Source organism: Palaemon carinicauda, chromosome 22, assembly GCF_036898095.1.
Source record: "Palaemon carinicauda isolate YSFRI2023 chromosome 22, ASM3689809v2, whole genome shotgun sequence".
In the NCBI taxonomy this organism is placed as follows: Eukaryota; Metazoa; Arthropoda; class Malacostraca; order Decapoda; family Palaemonidae; genus Palaemon; species Palaemon carinicauda.
In genome coordinates this window covers 87,998,262-88,018,669 of record NC_090746.1, presented here as the reverse complement: position 1 = coordinate 88,018,669, position 20,408 = coordinate 87,998,262, and the positions used below count along the sequence as shown (strand labels likewise).

Here is a 20,408-nt window from a genome sequence, read left to right as displayed (position 1 = left end):
TTTCATCTCATGAATGTAGATATAGGGTTATTGAATCCCTTAATAGAGATCTAGCTAAAATTAGTGTATGATACAAATCATGAGGCATGGATAATATCTTTTTACTGGGACTCTTAGAATTTTAGGTATGAATCTAGAAAGAAATTTTATTTTTTAAATATTTAACTTAGCCGGTGAATATATAATAGCTGCAACTCTGCGGCTCGACAGACAACATACTTAAAAAACTCGCGAGCGATCGCTATGCAGGTTGCGGGTGTGCCCACCAGCGCCAACTGTCGGCCAGATACCACTCTCGGATGTAAACAAAACCTTCAATTCTTCTCTGTCGACGTTGACGACAAGACGTACTTTTACTCGCTGTAGAACCTGGAGTTTTCCCATCATATTTGGTGAAGTACTTTAATTTGGTTTGAGGTTTCGCAGTACAGGTGTTTTTCTTCAACATAAACTCTTGAACTCTTTTTTGAATCGGATTATTTGTTGATAACTTAGATCGTTTTTGGAATTTTCTTTGACTAATTCAAAATGGCTGACCCTTCTCAAGTTCCTAAGTTTCGAAAGTGTAATGCTAGGGACTGTAATAGGCGTCTTCCAAAGGCTTCTCTCGACCCTCACACTGTTTGTTCCAATTGTCGGGGTAAAACCTATCAATTGGGAGATCGGTGTGAGGAATGCGTGGGCCTTTCGGAATTCGATTGGATCGAATTTGATAAATATACACGCAGACTAGAGAGAGATAGGGTAAGGAGAAGTTCTTCTAGGTCCGTAGATTTTTCCTCTCCACATGCCCCTGAACCTAATCCTTCCCCTGTAGTGGTTGTTCCTAACCCCCCTCCTAGCACTCAGGAACCGTCTATGCAAGACATGTTGCGTGCTATTCATGCCTTGGGGGAGAGAGTTGAGGCTTTAGCAAGTGACCGTAATCAACTCATGGCGGACGTGAAGGAACTCAAGTGCCAAAGTGCCACGGCGGAAAGTGGGAAAGTGCCTAGTGTTACGCAAAGTGTTGTGAACAGTGTTGCGACCGAGGGTTCGTCTGTTCGTGCCTGTCGTTCACCTAGTCCGGGACCTCTTGCAAGCTCCCAAGCCCAGGGGAGAAGCAATGTCGTACGACTTATGGGTTCGAGAGGCCTTGATCAGCGAACAGACGTTCCCTCTTTGGTATCAGGCGTATCTCGTCAAGATCGCCCCTACCATAAGACGAGAGAGCCCATTTTTACCTCGTCGTCCGAAGGCATTTCACGTAAGAAACCATGGAGCAAGGTCTCTAGACCTTTGAAACGCAAGTCGGTCCCTTCAGGACAAGTCCAACGTCCCGGATGTAGTCACTGGGACAGTTCGGACCCGTTGCCGTCATCTGATGACTGCTCGCCGCCTAAGAAAGGCAAAGTTGTGCCGTCTCAGTCGCTAACCCCATCTGTTACCGCACCCGCTTCCGTAGACCCTAAATGGGTTATACTGCAAGACATGCAGTCGAAGCTTGCGTCCCTTATGGAAGACTACAACGCAGAGAAGGCTTCCGTTGAACCTAGCCGTTTTTCTCATGGAGATACTGGCCGTCAGCCATCCAAGCGTTCTGTTGTGCGTCCTGTTGACGTTGATGTAGCTTTCTCGCGTCAACCAGTTGGGGTTGTACCTCCCCCGATGCGGTCCCGTGTGGATTTCCAGCCGCACGTTGACGTTAGGCAACTCACTGATGCGACTGGTGACGTTCAGGACGTTCACCAACCATCAAAGTTGACTTGTTTTGACGCGGTGCGTCAACCTCAGCAACCCAGTATGGTGTTGACTGCACAACCCAGACGGTCTAAACAGTCTCGGGTGGACGCTGTGCGTCCTCGCGCACCTGTTGTTGTTGAAAGTTCCCAGACTGTTCAGCAGTTTCAGGACGCTGCGTCCTGCTCCGTCACGTATGCACCAGTGCGGCCGGACGCTGCGGGTCAAACGTTATCTACCCCTTTGCCGTTTTCTCATCAGTTATCAGATGAGGAACTTTCAGATGAGGACGTTGCTGAACCACAGCCTGAGGATCAGCCTTCAGATTTAGATGAGCCTAAAGCAGTTCCACCATCTATGGACTTTAAAAAAGTCATGATTGTTTTTAAAGAGTTGTTCCCTGAACACTTTATCTCTGTGGCTCCTCGTTCGCCGCCGTCTGAGTTTGTTTTAGGCGTTCCTGCTGCCATGCCAGCCTTTACGAAACTCGTTCTCTCTCGCTCATCCAAGAGAGCTTTACGGCTGTTAGGCGATTGGTTGGAAACCAAGAGGAGTTTAGGGAAGACGGCCTTTGCCTTCCCCCCATCTAAACTCTCGTCTAGATCGAGCGTCTGGTATGCCACGGGAGAAGTTCTCGGCTTGGGAGTTCCTGCCTCTGCCCAGGGCGACTTCTCAAGTCTTGTAGACTCTCCCCGCCGCCTTGCCATGAGACGCTCGAAGATTAGTTGGTCATCCTCGGACCTGGACCACCTTCTTAAAGGCATCTTTAGGGCGTTTGAAGTTTTTAACTTCCTGGACTGGTGTTTGGGAGCCCTGAGTAGGAAAATCTCATCTGCCAATAGGGATGTTTCCTTACTCATTATGTCCTGCATGGACAAGGCCGTCCGCGATGGATCCAACGAGCTTGCCGCCTCATTCACGTCAGGAGTCCTAAAGAAACGAGTCTCTGTGCTCTTTTCTATCAGCAGGAGTGACGCCATGTCAAAGATCTGAGCTACTCTTTGCGCCCTTGTCTAAGTGCTTGTTTCCTGAAGTCTTAGTTAAGGAAATTGCCTTGTCTTTAGTGCAGAAGGACACCCACGATTTAGTTGCGTCCTCGGCTCGCAAAGTTCCCCCTTTGCCTGCCTTGTCTGCTAGGCCTAGGATAGACACTCCAGCGTCCAGGTTTATTCCGCCCTTTCGTGGCAGAGCCCCCAGCAGGGGAGGTGCTCGTGCCGAAGGGAAGAGAGGAAAGAGGAAAGGATCCAAGTCCTCGCGGGGCAGAGTCTGACTGCCCGCAACTTCAGACAGCAGTAGGTGCCAGACTCAAGAACTTCTGGCAAGCCTGGGAGAAGAGAGGCGCAGATCAACAATCTGTGAAGTTGCTCAGAGAGGGGTACAAAATCCCTTTTGTACGCAGACCTCCTCTAGCGACGTCCCCCATCGATCTCTCTCCCAGGTACCGAGAGGAAGCAAAGAGACAAGCCCTGAAACTGGAAGTGTCTCTTTTACTAGAGAAGGGAGCGGTGGTCAAAGTCTCGGACCTTCAATCACCGGGGTTTTACAACCGTCTCTTCCTAGTATCAAAGAAGACAGGAGGTTGGAGACCGGTGCTAGACGTCAGTGCTCTAAATGTCTTTGTCACAAAGACGAAGTTCACCATGGAGACCACAAAGTCAGTCTTAGCAGCGGTCAGAAAGGGAGACTGGATGGTCTCTCTCGACCTAAGGGACGCTTACTTCCACATCCCCATTCACTCAGATTCCCAACCTTTTCTGAGATTCGTCTTCGACGATGTGGTGTACCAGTTTCGGGCCCTGTGCTTTGGCCTAAGCACAGCTCCTCTCGTGTTTACGAGGCTTATGAGGAATGTGGCAAAATTCCTCCATTTATCGGACATCCGAGCCTCCCTTTATTTGGACGACTGGCTTCTCAGAGCCTCTTCCAGTCATCGCTGTCTGAAGGATCTCAATTGGACTCTAGATCTGACCAAGGAATTGGGACTCCTAGTCAACTTGGAAAAGTCCCAACTGATCCCATCCCAAACTATTCTGTATTTAGGGATGGAGATTCACAGTCCAGTTTTTCGGGCTTTTCCGTCGGCCCCCAGAATAGATCAAGCCCTGCTCGTCATCCAGAAGATGTTGAAGAAAGAACGTTGCTCAGTCAGGAATTGGATGAGTCTGGTAGGAACGCTATCATCCCTGGAGCAATTTGTCTCGCTAGGAAGGCTACACCTCCGACCTCTACAATTCCATCTAGCTTTTCACTGGAAAAAGGACAAGACGCTAGAGGCGGTCTCGATCCTGATTTCCGAAAAGATAAAGACTTGTCTGACTTGGTGGAAAGACAATATCAGTCTACGAGAGGGTCTTCCCCTAGCAATTCAGAAACCCAACCACGTTCTCTTCTCAGACGCATCGGACTTGGGCTGGGGCGCGACGCTGGACGGTCGGGAATGCTCAGGTCTGTGGAACTCGAGTCAGAGGAGCATGCATATTAACAGCAAGGAGCTTTTGGCGGTTCACCTGGCCTTGATAAGCTTCGAGAGTCTCCTTCGAGGCAAGGTGGTGGAGGTCAACTCGGACAACACCACGGCCTTGGCGTACATTTCCAAACAGGGAGGTACCCACTCACTGACTCTGTACGAGATCGCAAGGGACCTGCTCATCTGGTCAAAAGATCGAGGCATCTCCCTAGTAACGAGGTTCATCCAGGGCGACTTGAACGTTCTAGCAGATTGTCTCAGTCGGAAAGGTCAAGTAATTCCAACCGAATGGACCCTCCACAAGGATGTGTGCAAGAGACTTTGGGCGACTTGGGGTCAACCCACCATAGATCTCTTTGCAACCTCGTTGACCAAGAGGCTTCCAATCTATTGCTCTCCAGTCCCAGACCCAGCAGCAATACATATAGATGCCTTTCTCCTAGATTGGTCACACCTAGATCTTTACGCATTCCCACCATTCAAGATTGTCAACAAGGTACTGCAGAAGTTCGCCTCTCACGAAGGGACAAGGTTGACGTTAGTTGCTCCCCTCTGGCCCGCGAGAGAATGGTTCACCGAGGTACTTCGATGGCTGGTAGACTTTCCCAGAAGTCTTCCTCTAAGAGTAGACCTTTTACGTCAGCCGCACGTAAAGAAGGTACACCAAAGCCTCCCGCTCTTCGTCTGACTGCCTTCAGACTATCGAAAGACTCTCGAGAGCTAGAGGCTTTTCGAAGGAGGCAGCCAGTGCGATTGCTAGAGCGAGGAGAGCTTCTACCATTAGAGTTTACCAATCGAAGTGGGAAGTCTTCCGAGACTGGTGCAAGTCAGTTTCCGTATCCTCGTCCAGTACCTCTGTAGCCCAAATCGCTGATTTTCTCTTATACCTGAGAAAAGTTCGCTCCCTTTCAGCTCCTACGATCAAGGGCTACAGAAGCATGTTGGCCTCGGTCTTCCAGCATAGAGGCTTAGATCTTTCCAACAATAAAGATCTGCAAGACCTCCTTAAGTCTTTTGAGACCTCTAAGGAACGTCGTTTGGCTACACCTGGGTGGAATTTAGACGTGGTCCTAAGATTCCTCATGTCAGACAGGTTTGAGCCTTTACATTCAGCCTCCCTGAAAGATCTCACTCTTAAGACTCTTTTCCTGGTATGCTTGGCCTCGGCTAAAAGAGTCAGTGAGCTTCATGCCTTCAGCAAGAACATCGGGTTTTCGTCAGAAAAAGCCACTTGTTCTCTGCAGCTTGGTTTCCTAGCCAAGAATGAGCTGCCTTCTCGTCCTTGGCCTAAATCTTTCGATATTCCTAGCTTATCGGAGATCGTAGGCAATGAACTAGAAAGAGTATTATGCCCTGTTAGAGCTCTTAAGTTCTACTTAGCTCGTACTAAACCTTTACGAGGCAAATCTGAAGCGTTATGGTGTTCGGTTAAGAAACCATCCTTACCTATGTCAAAGAATGCTTAGTCATATTTTATCAGATTGTTAATACGAGAAGCTCATTCACACTTGAGTGAGGAAGACCGATCTTTGCTTAAGGTTAAGACGCACGAGGTTAGAGCTGTAGCAACTTCCGTGGCCTTTAAGCAAAATAGATCTCTGCAAAGTATCATGGACGCGACCTATTGGAGAAGCAAGTCAGTGTTCGCGTCATTTTACTTGAAAGATGTCCAGACTCTTTACGAGAACTGCTACACACTGGGACCATTCGTAGCAGCGAGTGCAGTAGTGGGTGAGGGCTCAACCACTACAATTCCCTAATTCCATATCTTTTTAATCTGTCTCTTGAAATGTTTTTTAATGTTGTTTTTATGGGTTGTTCGGAAGGCTAAGAAGCCTTTCGCATCCTGGTTGATTTGGCGGGTGGTCAAAGTCATTTCTTGAGAGCGCCCAGATTAGGGGTTTGATGAGGTCCTGTTGTATGGGTTGCAGCCCTTGATACTTCAGCTCCTGGGAGTCTGTCAGCATCCTAAGAGGATCGCTGGGCTCCGTGAGGAAGACAGACTTAAAAGGCAGAGTAATCGTCTAAGTCTACTTCCTTACCAGGTACCTATTTATTTTGGTTTTGTTATATTGATAACTGTCAAAATGAAAAAACTCTTAGCTTATACGCTGTAAAAATATTTAACTCTGGTCTCTACCCACCTCCTTGGGTGTGAATCAGCTATTATATATTCACCGGCTAAGTTAAATATTTAAAAATGATATTTTAATTATAAAATAAATTTTTGAATATACTTACCCGGTGAATATATAAATTAAACAACCCTCCCTTCCTCCCCAATAGAGACGCAGTGGGACGAGAAGAATTGAAGGTTTTGTTTACATCCGAGAGTGGTATCTGGCCGACAGTTGGCGCTGGTGGGCACACCCGCAACCTGCATAGCGATCGCTCGCGAGTTTTTTAAGTATGTTGTCTGTCGAGCCGCAGAGTTGCAGCTATTATATATTCACCGGGTAAGTATATTCAAAAATTTATTTTATAATTAAAATATCATTTTGAGAAACAAATTCGGTCTGTCTCCGCTTCAAATGCACAAAAAGGGGATTTTGACGAAGGAAAAATCTATTTCTGGGCGAGGGACCTGTGTCACCCAGTGAAATGCTCCTTATAGCACCATTTCTAAGGTATAAATACTTCTAAATATACCAGAGAAAAAAGTTGCACGGAATGCCAGGAATACACCCAGCTCACTCACCCTTATAGAGTGTTGGTATAGTAACTGGGGCGTGTTAAAACCACTATCAGAGGTCCCTTACCAATTAGTCATCTTCTTCCTCAACATCCCCCGTTACTACGACGTGCCGTTCTTCATCCGACTACTGCCCACTACTATGGCTACTGACCCCCACCCCTACCACTACCCACTCTCTCATCATTCCTTACTTAGCACCGTGATAGTAAACTTAGTAGTTAAATTTTTGGCTTTCCTTATTTTCATTTATGAACAGTTGAAAAAAATTGAAAAATTATATTATAATCAAATATTACATTATAATGGGGCCTAAGGTTCTCCTCACCTTGAAATGAAGGCACACAGTTAGTAAAAATATGAAGTTTGACATTCCTATGAACACAAACTTTACAATTAATCCTCCAACAACTTTAAACAGCCACACTTCAAATTTCATATACTGTATCTCAAATGAAAGTAAAGACAAGACTGCAATAAGGAAAATATTTCAAAAACAAATATTTTCTAGCTTGCTACCACTCATTATCCAGTTGCTGATTGTTTTTTTTTAAAACATTAACAGAAGTAAAATAGTATAATTCTTCGAAAAACTGACCCTACCTTCAATGCTGATGCCATGTTTTTCAATGGTGAAGTAAAAACTCGAATATGGAGAAACTGGAGATTTGGCAATGATCATCTGGAAGAAAAACATAGTTACCAAGCAATACAACAACTGCATCATTGAATGTGTTTATTTTAAAACAAACCCATGGCCTTAAAATTTAGTTCCAAGTGCTGATTACAAACCAAGTTTTATTGGATGGTGATCCTGAATTGTGGGAGAGAATCCTTGGCAGGTTTCATCATCCATGACCTATCACCTGTTCCAATCAATAATTTTTCTTTGGTCTCTAGAGGATATATGTCTCATCACCAGCTTTCAAATTTTGAAACTTAATTTCTAATTAAATAATTCAGTGGAACATTAGCATGTAACAGAAGCAGTTAAAACCAGTCCACATCACAACTTAGAATGACTAAGTACATAGTTATCACATCCTAACAAGCTGAGTTTACTGTAGCGGTAACTGCTAAAATTATAAGAATTATAAGAATGTCCATTACATATAAGTGTTTTCTCAAAAAACCTTCAAAGGTGCAAATAATTATGTGCAATGTGCAGAAAAATAATTCAAATAAGTGTAAAAAGGAACTGTGGCTGAATTTAGAATTGCACAGCTGAGCGGAAGCTTACCTCTCAGGCATTTGGCGGTGAGATGAATGATATTACAGTATTATCAAAATCATGCCTAGTCGTATGTGGGGTTTCTCAACAAATGGTTGTGTTACCTGTGTATTGAATCTCTTTTGTGCAGAAGTAATGCACCTATTTAAACTTAAGATGTCAGGAACTAATAAGCATAATTTGATAAGTAATTTCTACTTTTATTAGGACACTATTCTTAACTATGAATTTACTCCCTCATTAGCACACAATTCTTAACTATGAATTTACTCCCTCATTAGCACACAATTCTTAACTATGAATTTACTCCTGTATCATATTGAATCCATTGTCAGATGTAGATCAAGAAAATAATGGTCTATTAAAATAGGATTCTATCTAAAATAATATTAGCACCAGGCATTATAAACCTAACCGTAAAATAAACATTGTGTAAATACCTCTCTTTTCACTGTAGATGTATACTGCAAAATAAATCTTGTGTTTACATAGAATGACCACTTATACCCTAAAGCAGGAATCATGTGGTAGCTGGATGCTTGGGTAATACCTGAAAAGAATTAAGGAGTTAAAATTGGCTAGGTATACTTACTCAGATATAATCTTAGAATAAGAGAATAGTTTTAAATTGAAATATATTAATAAATGACAAAGTCACACATAATCAGGTATGGTGTTATTGGAGAACTGAATAGATAAAGAAACATAGAAAATGGCATATTTTTTGCAAACTAAGACAAAATTTAGATGTATAAAAGAGATGCAAATAGGAATACATGACTATTCTAAATTACATGACTTTTCTAAATAACTTCCAGGATATATTTAAAGTTTTGAACAACATTTGCAATAAGCTTGATTAAAAACCAATGCTGAGACAATTATTGACACTACATCTCAGATGGTCCATCCATACCCTACGTGTGGGATAACACCAAAACAGATATACAGGCAAATGTGTAAGTTAAACCCGCCTGATAGAACTGAGATGAAGAAAATATGAAATCATCCTCCCCATATCTGTTAGTAATAGTCTCCCAGCCAGAAGCTGAGAGTTCTTCCTCAAAGAGTGGATGGCCCCCAGATTTCAATGACCCAACCTTTCATTATAGTTCCGCCAAAAAGGCCCAAACCATCTTCGGGATAGCTGAGATCATTCAATACTCTCACATATAGCTTTGAATGCAAATACAGGAAGTATCTGCATTCAAAGTTATATGTGAGAGTATTGGATGAGCCCTTCTCTTAATCATTTATACAGGTATTAGTAACGAATGTGGAAATATCTATGCCATTTAAGAAAGAAAAAGATACATATCAACAAATAGAGAAATAATAGAAAGGATTTTGACGAAAGAAAAATCTATTTCTGGGCGAGGAACCTGTGTCGCTCCGTGAAATGCTCCTTAAAGCACCATTTCTAAGGTATAAATACTGCTAAATATACCAGAGAAAAAAGTTGCATGGAATGCCAGGAATTATTCCCAGCTCGCTCACCCTTATAGGGTGTCGGTATAAAAAACTAGAAAAAAATAAGGGAAATACAGTATTACTCATAGTTAGGACAGCAAACTGAAAGAGTGTTGTTAAATTAGAAGGAGGTAGGATTAATGTTGAGAAGTAGAAATAGAATAGAGAGAGAAATTTAGACTCAAACTGAGAAAGATTATTCTCAAGTTTGAGAGCTGTTTAGTAGACCCCAAGTGAATAGAATTGTTCCACCTGTTTTTTAAAAAGGTCTCTATTTTCATGCAGAGCTATCCTCTCCCTACATTCTTGACTGCTTACCACAGCTTCAGTCTATTCCACATTTACTCTCAATCCAATACTCTCCAACAAAGTTTCTTGCCACTCGACAACCCTCCTTTGTAAGTTTTCCTCATTTTCAGCAGGAATCACCTAATCATCTGAAAATAGCAACTCCCACAGCTCTTCATTTCTGATATCTTCACTTAACACATCCATGACCATCATAAATAAAAACGGGCTTAATGCTGACCCCTCGTGTAATCCAACATTAACTTTGAAAGTTTCTGTTTCTCTTGTTCTTTTGTACATCATCTCAATCATTCTAACCAACTTCTCTAGGTCTTTCTTCTTTCTCATGCACCAAAACCTCACTCCTCTTGGTATTTTTCCATAAGACTTCTATAGGTCTCAAAAGCACAGAAGAGCTTCTTGTTTCCCTCTAGCCTTTACTGTATTCCTGTCGTTGCCTTACTATAAAGGTGGCATCCACAGGCCCTCTCCCCCTCATGAATACATACTGCTGTTTCCCAGTCTTTACAATCTCTCATCTAGTACCCCTCAAAAAATTTTAAACCATACTCTGTTAGTTTCATTCCCCTTTCTGCTCATGTATAGATACCATTTGGCTCTCTTCCCAGTCTTCAGGCATTATTTCCTCTTCCCATACTGCTCTTAATAAGCCTAGTAACTTATATATGTACAAAAATGGGTCATCAGCAACATGTTGAATACTTCTTGAAACTGCTCCATCCTTACTCTTGGGCTTCATGGGTATCAAAACCATACTTTGCAATACATCCTTTACAACCTGCACCAAACCTTTTTGAGGCCTTACTCTCTTCCCATTTCTGAATTATTCATTATTCTTAATATATTATTGTGGCCCCTTCTTTCCACATGACTGAACCACCTCAAAAATCCCTGATACATCACTCAACTTCAACTATGCTATCCCTTTTACCACTTGATTTCTCACTCTAATAATGCTTCTTATATCACATGCTACAAAAATATTTCCTCACAGTTTTCCATTTGCATTCCACATCCACACTTCAGGAGAGATAATTCATAAATTCTCTCATACATTCTAACTTTGGTTTCTAAAGACAAGTCTTATAACAAGCATTTGCACACAATCTACTACCGTTCTTGCATATATTCTGTGCCTGACCTCTTCTATCACCTTGCAACCATCCATTCTATCTACTCCAGTATACAGTTATGAATAAAACAGAAATTCTTCAATAAATCATCTTCCCCTTTTCTCTTCATGCAGACACTTTAAAAAACTGGGTTATTTCAAGCAGCCAGGGCAACTGACCACAATCATATCTAACTACCCTTGGTTCAAAATATTTTTTGCCAGTGTCTTCTATAGGCCAGACTAGGTATATGAACTAGATTCAATTTTATTTGTGATTTATTTACAATCTAGGTCAGTTTTATTTAAATACTCTTGATAGATGCAATCAGTTTCTTATGGCAAGGTATAGAGAAATTTGCTCAATAAAAGAAGTAATACTATAAAGTATTACGTAGCGTACAGTGAATGGGGTAAAACAAAAATCAAAATATAGAAAATAAATAATTTGAAAACTACCTTGCTGTACCGGGCCTCCTTCTTCTGTTTGCTGCACAGAAATTTTGTCAAATTTATCATTTAACCTTATCTCTGTGGCTATTTGGTTTGTCAACACCACCTGTAATACAAGCAATAAGAAAGTGATAAAGATCAAACATTACTCCTACAAAAACCTATATGTAAAGTACTGTAATGATGCCATCACACAAGTAATTCTGTAGCTTGGTGTAATCTTTTTTAAACTTGATGTAATAAAAGAAACTTGATGTAATAAAAACCCTTACCAAGCATCAAAAGCAGCATATTTTTAAAAGGATCTTTATATCACATATGCAATAAGTCACAAATGGTTTCTTTATATCTTATAAAACCTGAAAAAATCTGTTTTCTATAAGTCATGTTCTTTGGCTGGAAATAATTAATATGTTCTCATCATATATTTGTTCACACAACAATACATGATTAACCTAACATCCTATAACAGTGGTTACTTTATATATTGGCAAGAAATGTTTGTTGACTGTCTGCAAATACCATATTCTTATAATTTTACAATATTCAGGTCACTAGAACTTTTTACCTAATTCCATAATCTTCCTAGGTGTAAAATATTCCTACTTCTGTTATTATCATATTTAAAATAGTCACACACAAGTATTTTACTTTATGGTGGAAATTTAAAATAGTCACACACAAGTGTTTTACTTTATGGTGGACTATAACAGGAATCCTCTCAACCCTTACTACTTTAATCTGGTCATGGATGTGACATTCACTGAGATGAAGAACTAGTCTTGCTGTTGCACAATTCTGGCAAATGACATTGCCCAGCACAGTGCCAGAAAAGGAAATTTATAGTGAGGAAGAGCCATGGAAGGAAAAGGATTGATGGGAAATGGGGCACTGGAATTTTAATGAGAATCAGTATGCATAAAGTAGATTATGAAGACACACTAAAGGAGATGAATAAAATTTTATATCTAGAATCTACATGGAAAGGGGATGGCAATTCAAAACTAAAAATAATCGACAGAGTTTAGGCGTGATGACATTTCAAATTAATTTCTGGTGTCCTTTCCCAGAAAATTGTTCTTAAAATACAAAAGAAAATATATAAATACTTACACATAAATTAAGTCCTTGAGCTAGTCTCTTTAAATTCATCATCCAAGTTGCCTGAAGGTGTCCTCTCATAAAAATAGACTTCTTTGATGTAGTTGTTATTTCTCTCCGTAATAATGAAGCGATAGAATCAATAACTAACATACCAACATCATTTTCTATTGCATAGTCTTCCAGCATATTTATTCTGAGGGCAAAAAAAAAAAAAATAGGGCAAGGAATATGAAACCTTCATAAGTATAATAGTACAAGAGCTTAATATAACAAATTACAATTGCTAAGTTTCTAAAAATATATATTTTCCTTCACCAACATTTGGAGGCTATATCATCACTATGTCTGAGTCCTTTTTTGTGTGTCATCAAAATATAAAGAATTGGAAAATAAATCAAAGATTATGATGAAAGCCATCCAAACTCTTTCAATACATTCTAATATTTTGTATCACTACCTCAAAACACCATTGTATCTCCAGCAAGCATTAACCATTCCACACTCCATAATTAGCTTCTGGTGAACACCTAGTAATGCAAACCAATCACAATTATCAGCGATGTGCACCTGAAGAACAGACATGACCTCAAAATCATGAAAGAAAATAAAATATAACAGAATAATGGACTATGTTAATCAAGTGACTTAGTTGAGGTATGCTACCTCATAAGAGTAACTTTGGTTCATTATACCATACATACAAAGGGCTTGTTAAGCAATAAATATTTTGCTAGAAGTTTTAGTGATTGATTTAGAATTCTCTGGCAACTTAACATCAAAGGTCAATGATGCCAATATCATTGATTACAAATAAAGAATAAAAGAATATTCAATTAAAACCATAAAAGTGATGTCCTTCTAAAATTTAAACAGCTTTCAGAAGACAAGATTCAGAAATATATCTAAAATTACCACTAACATAGTACAACACATCCTGCTCAAGAATCTTAGCAAGGATGAACCTACCATCCTCACCTAGAGCCTCAAACAAATATCTATTTCTTTCAGTGCTATAAGTGGAGTATTCAGTCAATAAATGCCTCACTGTCAAGGGTACTAAACAGTATTCGCAATACGGCTGGTGTTGGACCCTTAGCAGAAACTCATGTGTCAACTGAGTGTGACAAAGAGTAGTCTTCCACTTTCGAGGCATCGTGTTATACCTCCAAGGGGATATAACATTCATTAGTTCTCTCATCTCATTTCCAACTAAACTATCCTCATACTGTTGCCAATTATAAATAAAATTCCTAATGCTAGGTAAAAAATCATTACAGAGAATGGGATACCTTCTTGGTAGCAATTCAGCTGCAGCATTCTTTGCCCGTAAATCTGCCTCCTCATTTCCAGACACACTTACGTGTGCCAGAACCTAGCAAAATTAAACCCTTATACCTATCAGTCCAATAATAAAAAGCCACTCTAGAATTTTTAAAACTAAAGGGTTATTGGAATTTAAAACTTTTAAAGCTCGTAGGACACTTCTTACATCACTAAAAATGGTAAAATTGCCTTCATCTTTTAATGCAGTCAGTAACTTAACCTAGACAAAAAATGAGAAAAAAGCATGTTAATAGAAGAAAAAAAATATGCCATATTGTTCGGCAGTAAATATAGAAGATACTAGAAGTGCACCTCTACAATTAAAAGCAGTACAGTACTTATACTCAGAATCCAAAGCCACGATTAAATTTGGAGCCATCAGTATACTGTATATAAAAGTTGATTCCCTATGTTCAACATGTTCCATAAAGAGACACCTGGCTTCTAAGGCAGTAATGTTCTTTTTATGCCAATAAAATCATTACAAAACAATATCTTTGATAATTTCCATGGGAGCACTTTACTTCTAGTTATATCAAGACGGTTTACTAATAATTTTACCCAAAAACCATAATGCTGAGGAGAGTTTGGGTGCAACTCAAAATATCTACATTGCCCTACAAGGTTTGTAGTCTGATAGCCTAGGCTAAAGAATCAGGAAGTCTTTGCAACCTAAACCAACACCGAACAATAGAAGTATCAACAAGGAGGCTTGGGATAGGCAAAGTTCTAAAGGTTCCTGTGGGCAATCTGACAGCAGTATGGTGTATAGAATCTAAAATCTTTAATTGGCTTAGGATGGGTGAGGAGTATATTTCACACCTATAGATAATATTTGAAAAAAATAAAAGCTTAGTATAACTTTAAAAGTTTTGAGGTCTGTGCCCCATGATGTATGGAACAAAACTTTTAAAAGATTCAAATCCTCAAGACATTTTACTTTTTAAGCTTTCAAGTGAGGAATCCTTGTCAGCCTGCAATCAAATATTGATCCTAAAAACCTAGCTTCACTTACATATGGTATTAGTTGACCTTTGATGTACTCCACAAATACGACAGAAATGGACAACAACAGTTTTTCTTGTTGAAAACTTAAATCATACCTTGCATAGGTAATGAAGGGACAATAAAAAAATATGCTCATCGTACCCTTAAATGAAAAAAAGGCTTATTTATTTCCTAGGAAAAATTCCTTTGCATGAACCAGCACCATTAAATGAAAGTTATTACTGACAATGCAATATCTAAAGATGCAAATGCTTATTCATATATGAATTTAGAGGGTTATAAACATTGAGTTATATACATTGTTCATCACTTTCAATTACTTGTACCCATAAGACAAAAAATTTCCCACATAATGATAGTACAATACTCCATAGCAGTACTGTATACAACACTTACAGATTAGAGAAATCTTCTACCGATGATGGCCGGAATACATGGATCTTCAATAAACATTCACTCATATCTTTGTGATTATCAGGAAACTTGCTAGCCAGAATTTCAGTGATACTGGAAAGATACAATATAAATATATAGTATTATGAAGAACACTACTATCCATTTCAGACACTATAATGACTCACTTTTTGCAAATATCTTTTAAGCGAACACCTGGATCAATATAACATTTAGGCACAACCTATTTGACACCCCCCCAATGATTTATGACATTACTGTATACTGCCAAGTGTGTTTCATTAATGAGTAAACTCTTGGCTTTGAATGCAAAGCTGTAAGAACATAGCAGGGAATCGATAGACAGAAGAAAAGTGTGACGTTACATGACAATAACATATGAATCCACACCTACTTCCTCCCTTCACTTCTAACCAACACACACACACACACACACACTCTCTCTCTCTCTCTCTCTCTCTCTCTCTCTCTCTCTCTCTCTCTCTCTCTCTCTCTCTCTCTCTCTCTCTCATGTCTGTTTGTCTGGGTGAGGGTTCATGAATTTTCTTGATATACAGTAATTGAGGTATGAGTTTTGTTTTTTTATAGTGGAGTTAAAAAAATAGATTACGGATGTAAATAAATAAACAAATATGTAAATATACATACACATACATATATAGGAGGAAAGATCAGAACAAAAAATTTTGACCTGGCGCTTTCGTAACGAAATTGTCATACCTTTTCTGGATTATTAGTATAAAAAGTTAGTAACAGTTTTATAGTCACCTTTGTGACAGTAGTAAAAAGGAAAGACAACAAAAACATAAAAATTATTATACAGCTGGTTTGAAAAACTACTGCTAGAGATATTGGGGCCTTTGACTGGCCAGACAGTACTTCACAAATGCCTTCTCTCTGGTCACGGTTTATTTTCCCTTTGCCTACACATACACCAAATACTCTGGCCTATTCTTTACATATTCTCCTCTGTCCGCATACATCTGACAACAGTGACATTACCAAACAATTTTTCTTCACTAAAGGGGTTAACTTCTGCACTGTAATTGTTCAGTGGCTACTTTCCTCTTGGCAAGGGTAGAAGAGACTCTTTAGCTATGGTAAGAAGCTCTTCTAGGAGGACACTCCAAAATCAAACCATTGTTCTCTAAGTCTTGGGTAGTGCCATAACCTCTGTACCATGGTCTTCCACTCTCTTTGGTTATAGTTCTCTTGCTTGAGGGTACACTTGGGCACACTATTCTATCTTATTTATCTTCCTCTTGTTTTGTTTAAATTTTTATAGTTTATATAGGAAGTATTTATTTTGATGTTACTGTTCTTAAAATATTACATTTTAAATATTTAACTTAGCCGGTGAATATATAATAGCTGCAACTCTGCGGCTCGACAGAAAACATACTAAAAAAACTCGCGAGCGATCGCTATGAAGGTTGCGGGTGTGCCCACCAGCGCCAACTGTCGGCCAGATACCACTCTTGTATGTAAACAAAACCTTCAATTCTTCTCTGTTGACGTTGACGACAAGACGTATTCATACTCGCTGTAGAACCTGGAGTTTTCCCATCATATTTGGTGAAGTACTTTATTTTGGTTTGAGCTTTCGCAGTACAGGTGTTTTTTCCTCAACATAAACTCTTGAACTCTTTATTGAATCGGATTATTTGTTGATGACTTGGATTGTTTTTGGAATTTTCTTTGACTAATTCAAAATGGCTGACCCTTCTCAAGTACCTAGATTTCGAAAGTGTAATGCTAGGGACTGTAATAGGCGTCTTCCAAAGGCTTCTCTCGACCCACATACTGTTTGTTCCAATTGTCGGGGTAAAACCTGTCAATTGGGAGATCGGTGTGAGGAATGCGTGGGCCTTTCGGAATTCGATTGGCTCGAATATGATAAATATGCACGCAGACTAGAGAGAGATAGGGTAAGGAGAAGTTCATCTAGGTCCGTAGATTTTTCCTCTCCACATGCCCCTGAACCTAATCCTTCCCCTGTAGTGGTTGTTCCTAACCCCCCTTCTAGCACTCAGGAACCGTCTATGCAAGACATGTTACGTGCTATTCATGCCTTGGGGGAGAGAGTTGAAGCGTTAGCAAGTGACCGTAATCAACTCATGGCTGACGTGAAGGAACTTAAGTGCCATAGTGCCACGGCGGAAAGTGGGAAAGTGATTAGTGCGCAAAGTGTTGTGAACAGTGTTGCGACCGAGGGTTCGTCTGTTCGTGCCTGTCGTTCACCTAGTCCGGGACCTCTTGCAAGCTCCCAAGCCCAGGGGAGAAGCAATGTCGTACGACTTATGGGTTCGAGAGGCCTTGATCAGCGAACAGACGTTCCCTCTATGGTATCAGGCGTATCTCGTCAAGATCGCCCCTACCATAAGACGAGAGAGAATCTCCCATTTTTACCTCGTCTTCCGAAGGTTTTTCACGCAAGAAACCATGGAGTAAGGTTTCTAGGCCTCTTAAACGCAAGTCGGTCCCTTCAGGACAGGTCCAACGTCCTGGATGTAGTCATTGGGACAGTTCGGACCCGTTGCTGTCATCGGATGACTGCTCGCCGCCTAAGCAAGGCAAAGTTGTGCCGTCTCAGACGCTAACCCCGTCTGTTACCGCACCCGTTCCCGTAGACCCTAAATGGGTTATACTGCAGGACATGCAGTCTAAGCTGGCGTCCCTTATGGAAGACTACAACGCAGAGAAGGTTTCCGTTGAGCCTAGCCGTTTATCTCATAGAGATCCTGGCCTTCAGCCACCCAAGCGTTCTGTTGTGCGTCCTGTTGACGTTGGTGTAGCCATCTCACGTCAAACAGTTGGGGTTGTACCACACCCGATGCGGTCTCGTGTGGATTTTCAGCCGCATGTGGACGTTAGGCAACTCGCTGATGCGCCTGGTGACGTTCAGGACGTTCGCCAACCATCAGAGTTGACTTGTTTTGACGCGGTGCGTCAACCTCTGCAACCTAGAGTTGTTTTGACTGCACAACCCAGGCGGTCTGAGCAGTCTCGGGTGGACGCTGTGCGTCCTCACGCACCTGTTGTTGTTGACAGTTCCCAGACTGTTCAGCAGTTTCAGGACGCTGCGTCCTGCTCCGCCACTTATGCACCAGTGCGGGCGGACGCTGCGTGTCAAGCATTGCCAACCCCTTTGCTTGTTTCTCATCAGTTGTCAGATGAGGAACTTTCGGATGAGGACGATGCTGACCCTCAGCCTGAGGATCATCCTTCAGATATTGATGAGCCTAGAGCAGTTCCGCCATCTATGGACTTTAAAAAAGTCATGCTCAATTTTAAAGAGTTGTTTCCTGAACACTTTGTCTCTGTGGCCCCTCGTTCGCCGCCGTCTGAGTTTGTTTTAGGCGTACCTGCTGCCATGCCAGCCTTTACAAAACTCGTTCTCTCTCGCTCATCCAAGAGAGCTTTACGGCTGTTAGGCGATTGGTTGGAAACCAAGAGGAGTTTAGGGAAGACGGCCTTTGCCTTCCCCCCATCTAAACTCTCGTCTAGATCGAGCGTCTGGTATGCCACGGGAGAAGTTCTCGGCTTGGGAGTTCCTGCCTCTGCCCAGGGCGACTTCTCAAGTCTTGTAGACTCTCCCCGCCGCCTAGCCATGAGACGCTCGAAGATTAGTTGGTCATCCTCAGACCTTGACCATCTACTTAAAGGCATTTTTAGGGCTTTTGAAGTTTTCAACTTCCTTGACTGGTGTTTGGGAGCCTTGAGTAGGAAAATCTCATCAGCCGATAGAGATGTCTCCTTACTCATTATGTCCTGCATGGATAAGGCCATCCGCGATGGATAAGGACATCCGCGATGGATCCAATGAGCTCTCCTCCTCGTTTACTTCAGGAGTCCTAAAGAAACGAGAGTCTCTGTGCTCTTTTCTGTCAGCAGGAGTGACGCCCTGTCAACGATCTGAGCTACTCTTTGCCCCTTTGTCTAAGTTCTTGTTTCCTGAACTTTTAGTTAAGGACATAGCGTTGTCTCTAGTGCAGAAGGACACCCATGACTTGGTTGCGTCCTCGGCTCGCAAAGGGACCCCTTCGTCTGCCTTGTCTGCTAGACCTAGGATAGACACTCCAGCGTCCAGGTTTATTCCGCCCTTTCGTGGCAGAGCCCCCAGCAGGGGAAGTACTCTTGCCGAAGGAAAGAGAGGAAAGAGGAAAGGAGCCAAGTCCTCGCGTGGCAGAGTCTGACTGCCCGCAGCTTCAGACAGCAGTAGGTGCCAGACTCAAGAACTTCTGGTGAGCCTGGGAGAAGAGAGGCGCAGATCAACAGTCTGTGAGGTTGCTCAGAGAGGGGTACAAAATCCCATTTGTACGCAAACCTCCTCTAGCGACTTCCCCCATCGATCTCTCTCCCAGGTACCGAGAGGAAGCAAAGAGACAAGCCCTGAAACTAGAAGTGTCTCTTTTACTAGAGAAGGGAGCGGTGGTCAAAGTCTCGGACCTTCAATCACCGGGGTTTTACAACCGTCTCTTCCTAGTACCGAAGAAGACAGGAGGTTGGAGACCGGTGCTAGACGTCAGTGCTCTGAATGTCTTTGTCACAAAGACAAAGTTCACCATGGAGACCACGAAGTCAGTCTTAGCAGCGGTCAGAAAGGGAGACTGGATGGTCTCTCTCGACCTAAGACGGCGTCAATGACCTCAGATGTCAGGATGCCTGAAAACTTTAAATCAATCAATCAATCTCTCGACCTAAGAGACGCTTACTTCCACATCCCCATTCACTCAGATTCCCAACCTTTTCTGAGATTTGTGTTCGACAATGTGGTGTACCAGTTTCGGGCCCTGTGCTTTGGCCTAAGTCCTGCTCCTCTCGTGTTTACGAGGCTTATGAGGAATGTGGCAAAATTCCTCCATTTATCGGGTATCCGAGCCTCCCTTTATTTGGACGACTGGCTTCTCAGAGCCTCGTCCAGTCATCGCTGTCTGAAGGATCTCAATTGGACTTTGGATCTGACCAAGGAATTGGGACTTCTGGTCAACTTGGAAAAGTCCCAGCTGATCCCATCCCAAACTATTCTGTATTTAGGGATGGAGATTCGCAGTCCAGTTTTTCGGGCTTTTCCGTCTGCCCCCAGAATAGATCAAGCCCTGCTCGT

The 20,408-nt window shown here is 41.7% G+C and overlaps 1 protein-coding gene across 1 annotated transcript in view; it reads right to left on the bottom strand.

Moving 5' to 3' along the window:
• The window catches only part of LOC137616593 (DNA repair protein RAD51 homolog 2-like), a 32,541-nt gene that overhangs the window by 1,372 nt on the left and 10,761 nt on the right, over nucleotides 1-20,408 (bottom strand). Inside the window, exons 2-6 of the mRNA XM_068346486.1 lie at nucleotides 15,284-15,394; nucleotides 12,566-12,749; nucleotides 11,459-11,558; nucleotides 8,550-8,659; nucleotides 7,482-7,560 (exon numbers count right to left, since the gene is read on the bottom strand). Of these exons, the coding sequence (XP_068202587.1) occupies nucleotides 7,482-7,560; nucleotides 8,550-8,659; nucleotides 11,459-11,558; nucleotides 12,566-12,749; nucleotides 15,284-15,348 (538 nt within the window). The 5' untranslated portion in view covers nucleotides 15,349-15,394. The remainder of the gene's footprint in view (nucleotides 1-7,481; nucleotides 7,561-8,549; nucleotides 8,660-11,458; nucleotides 11,559-12,565; nucleotides 12,750-15,283; nucleotides 15,395-20,408) is intronic.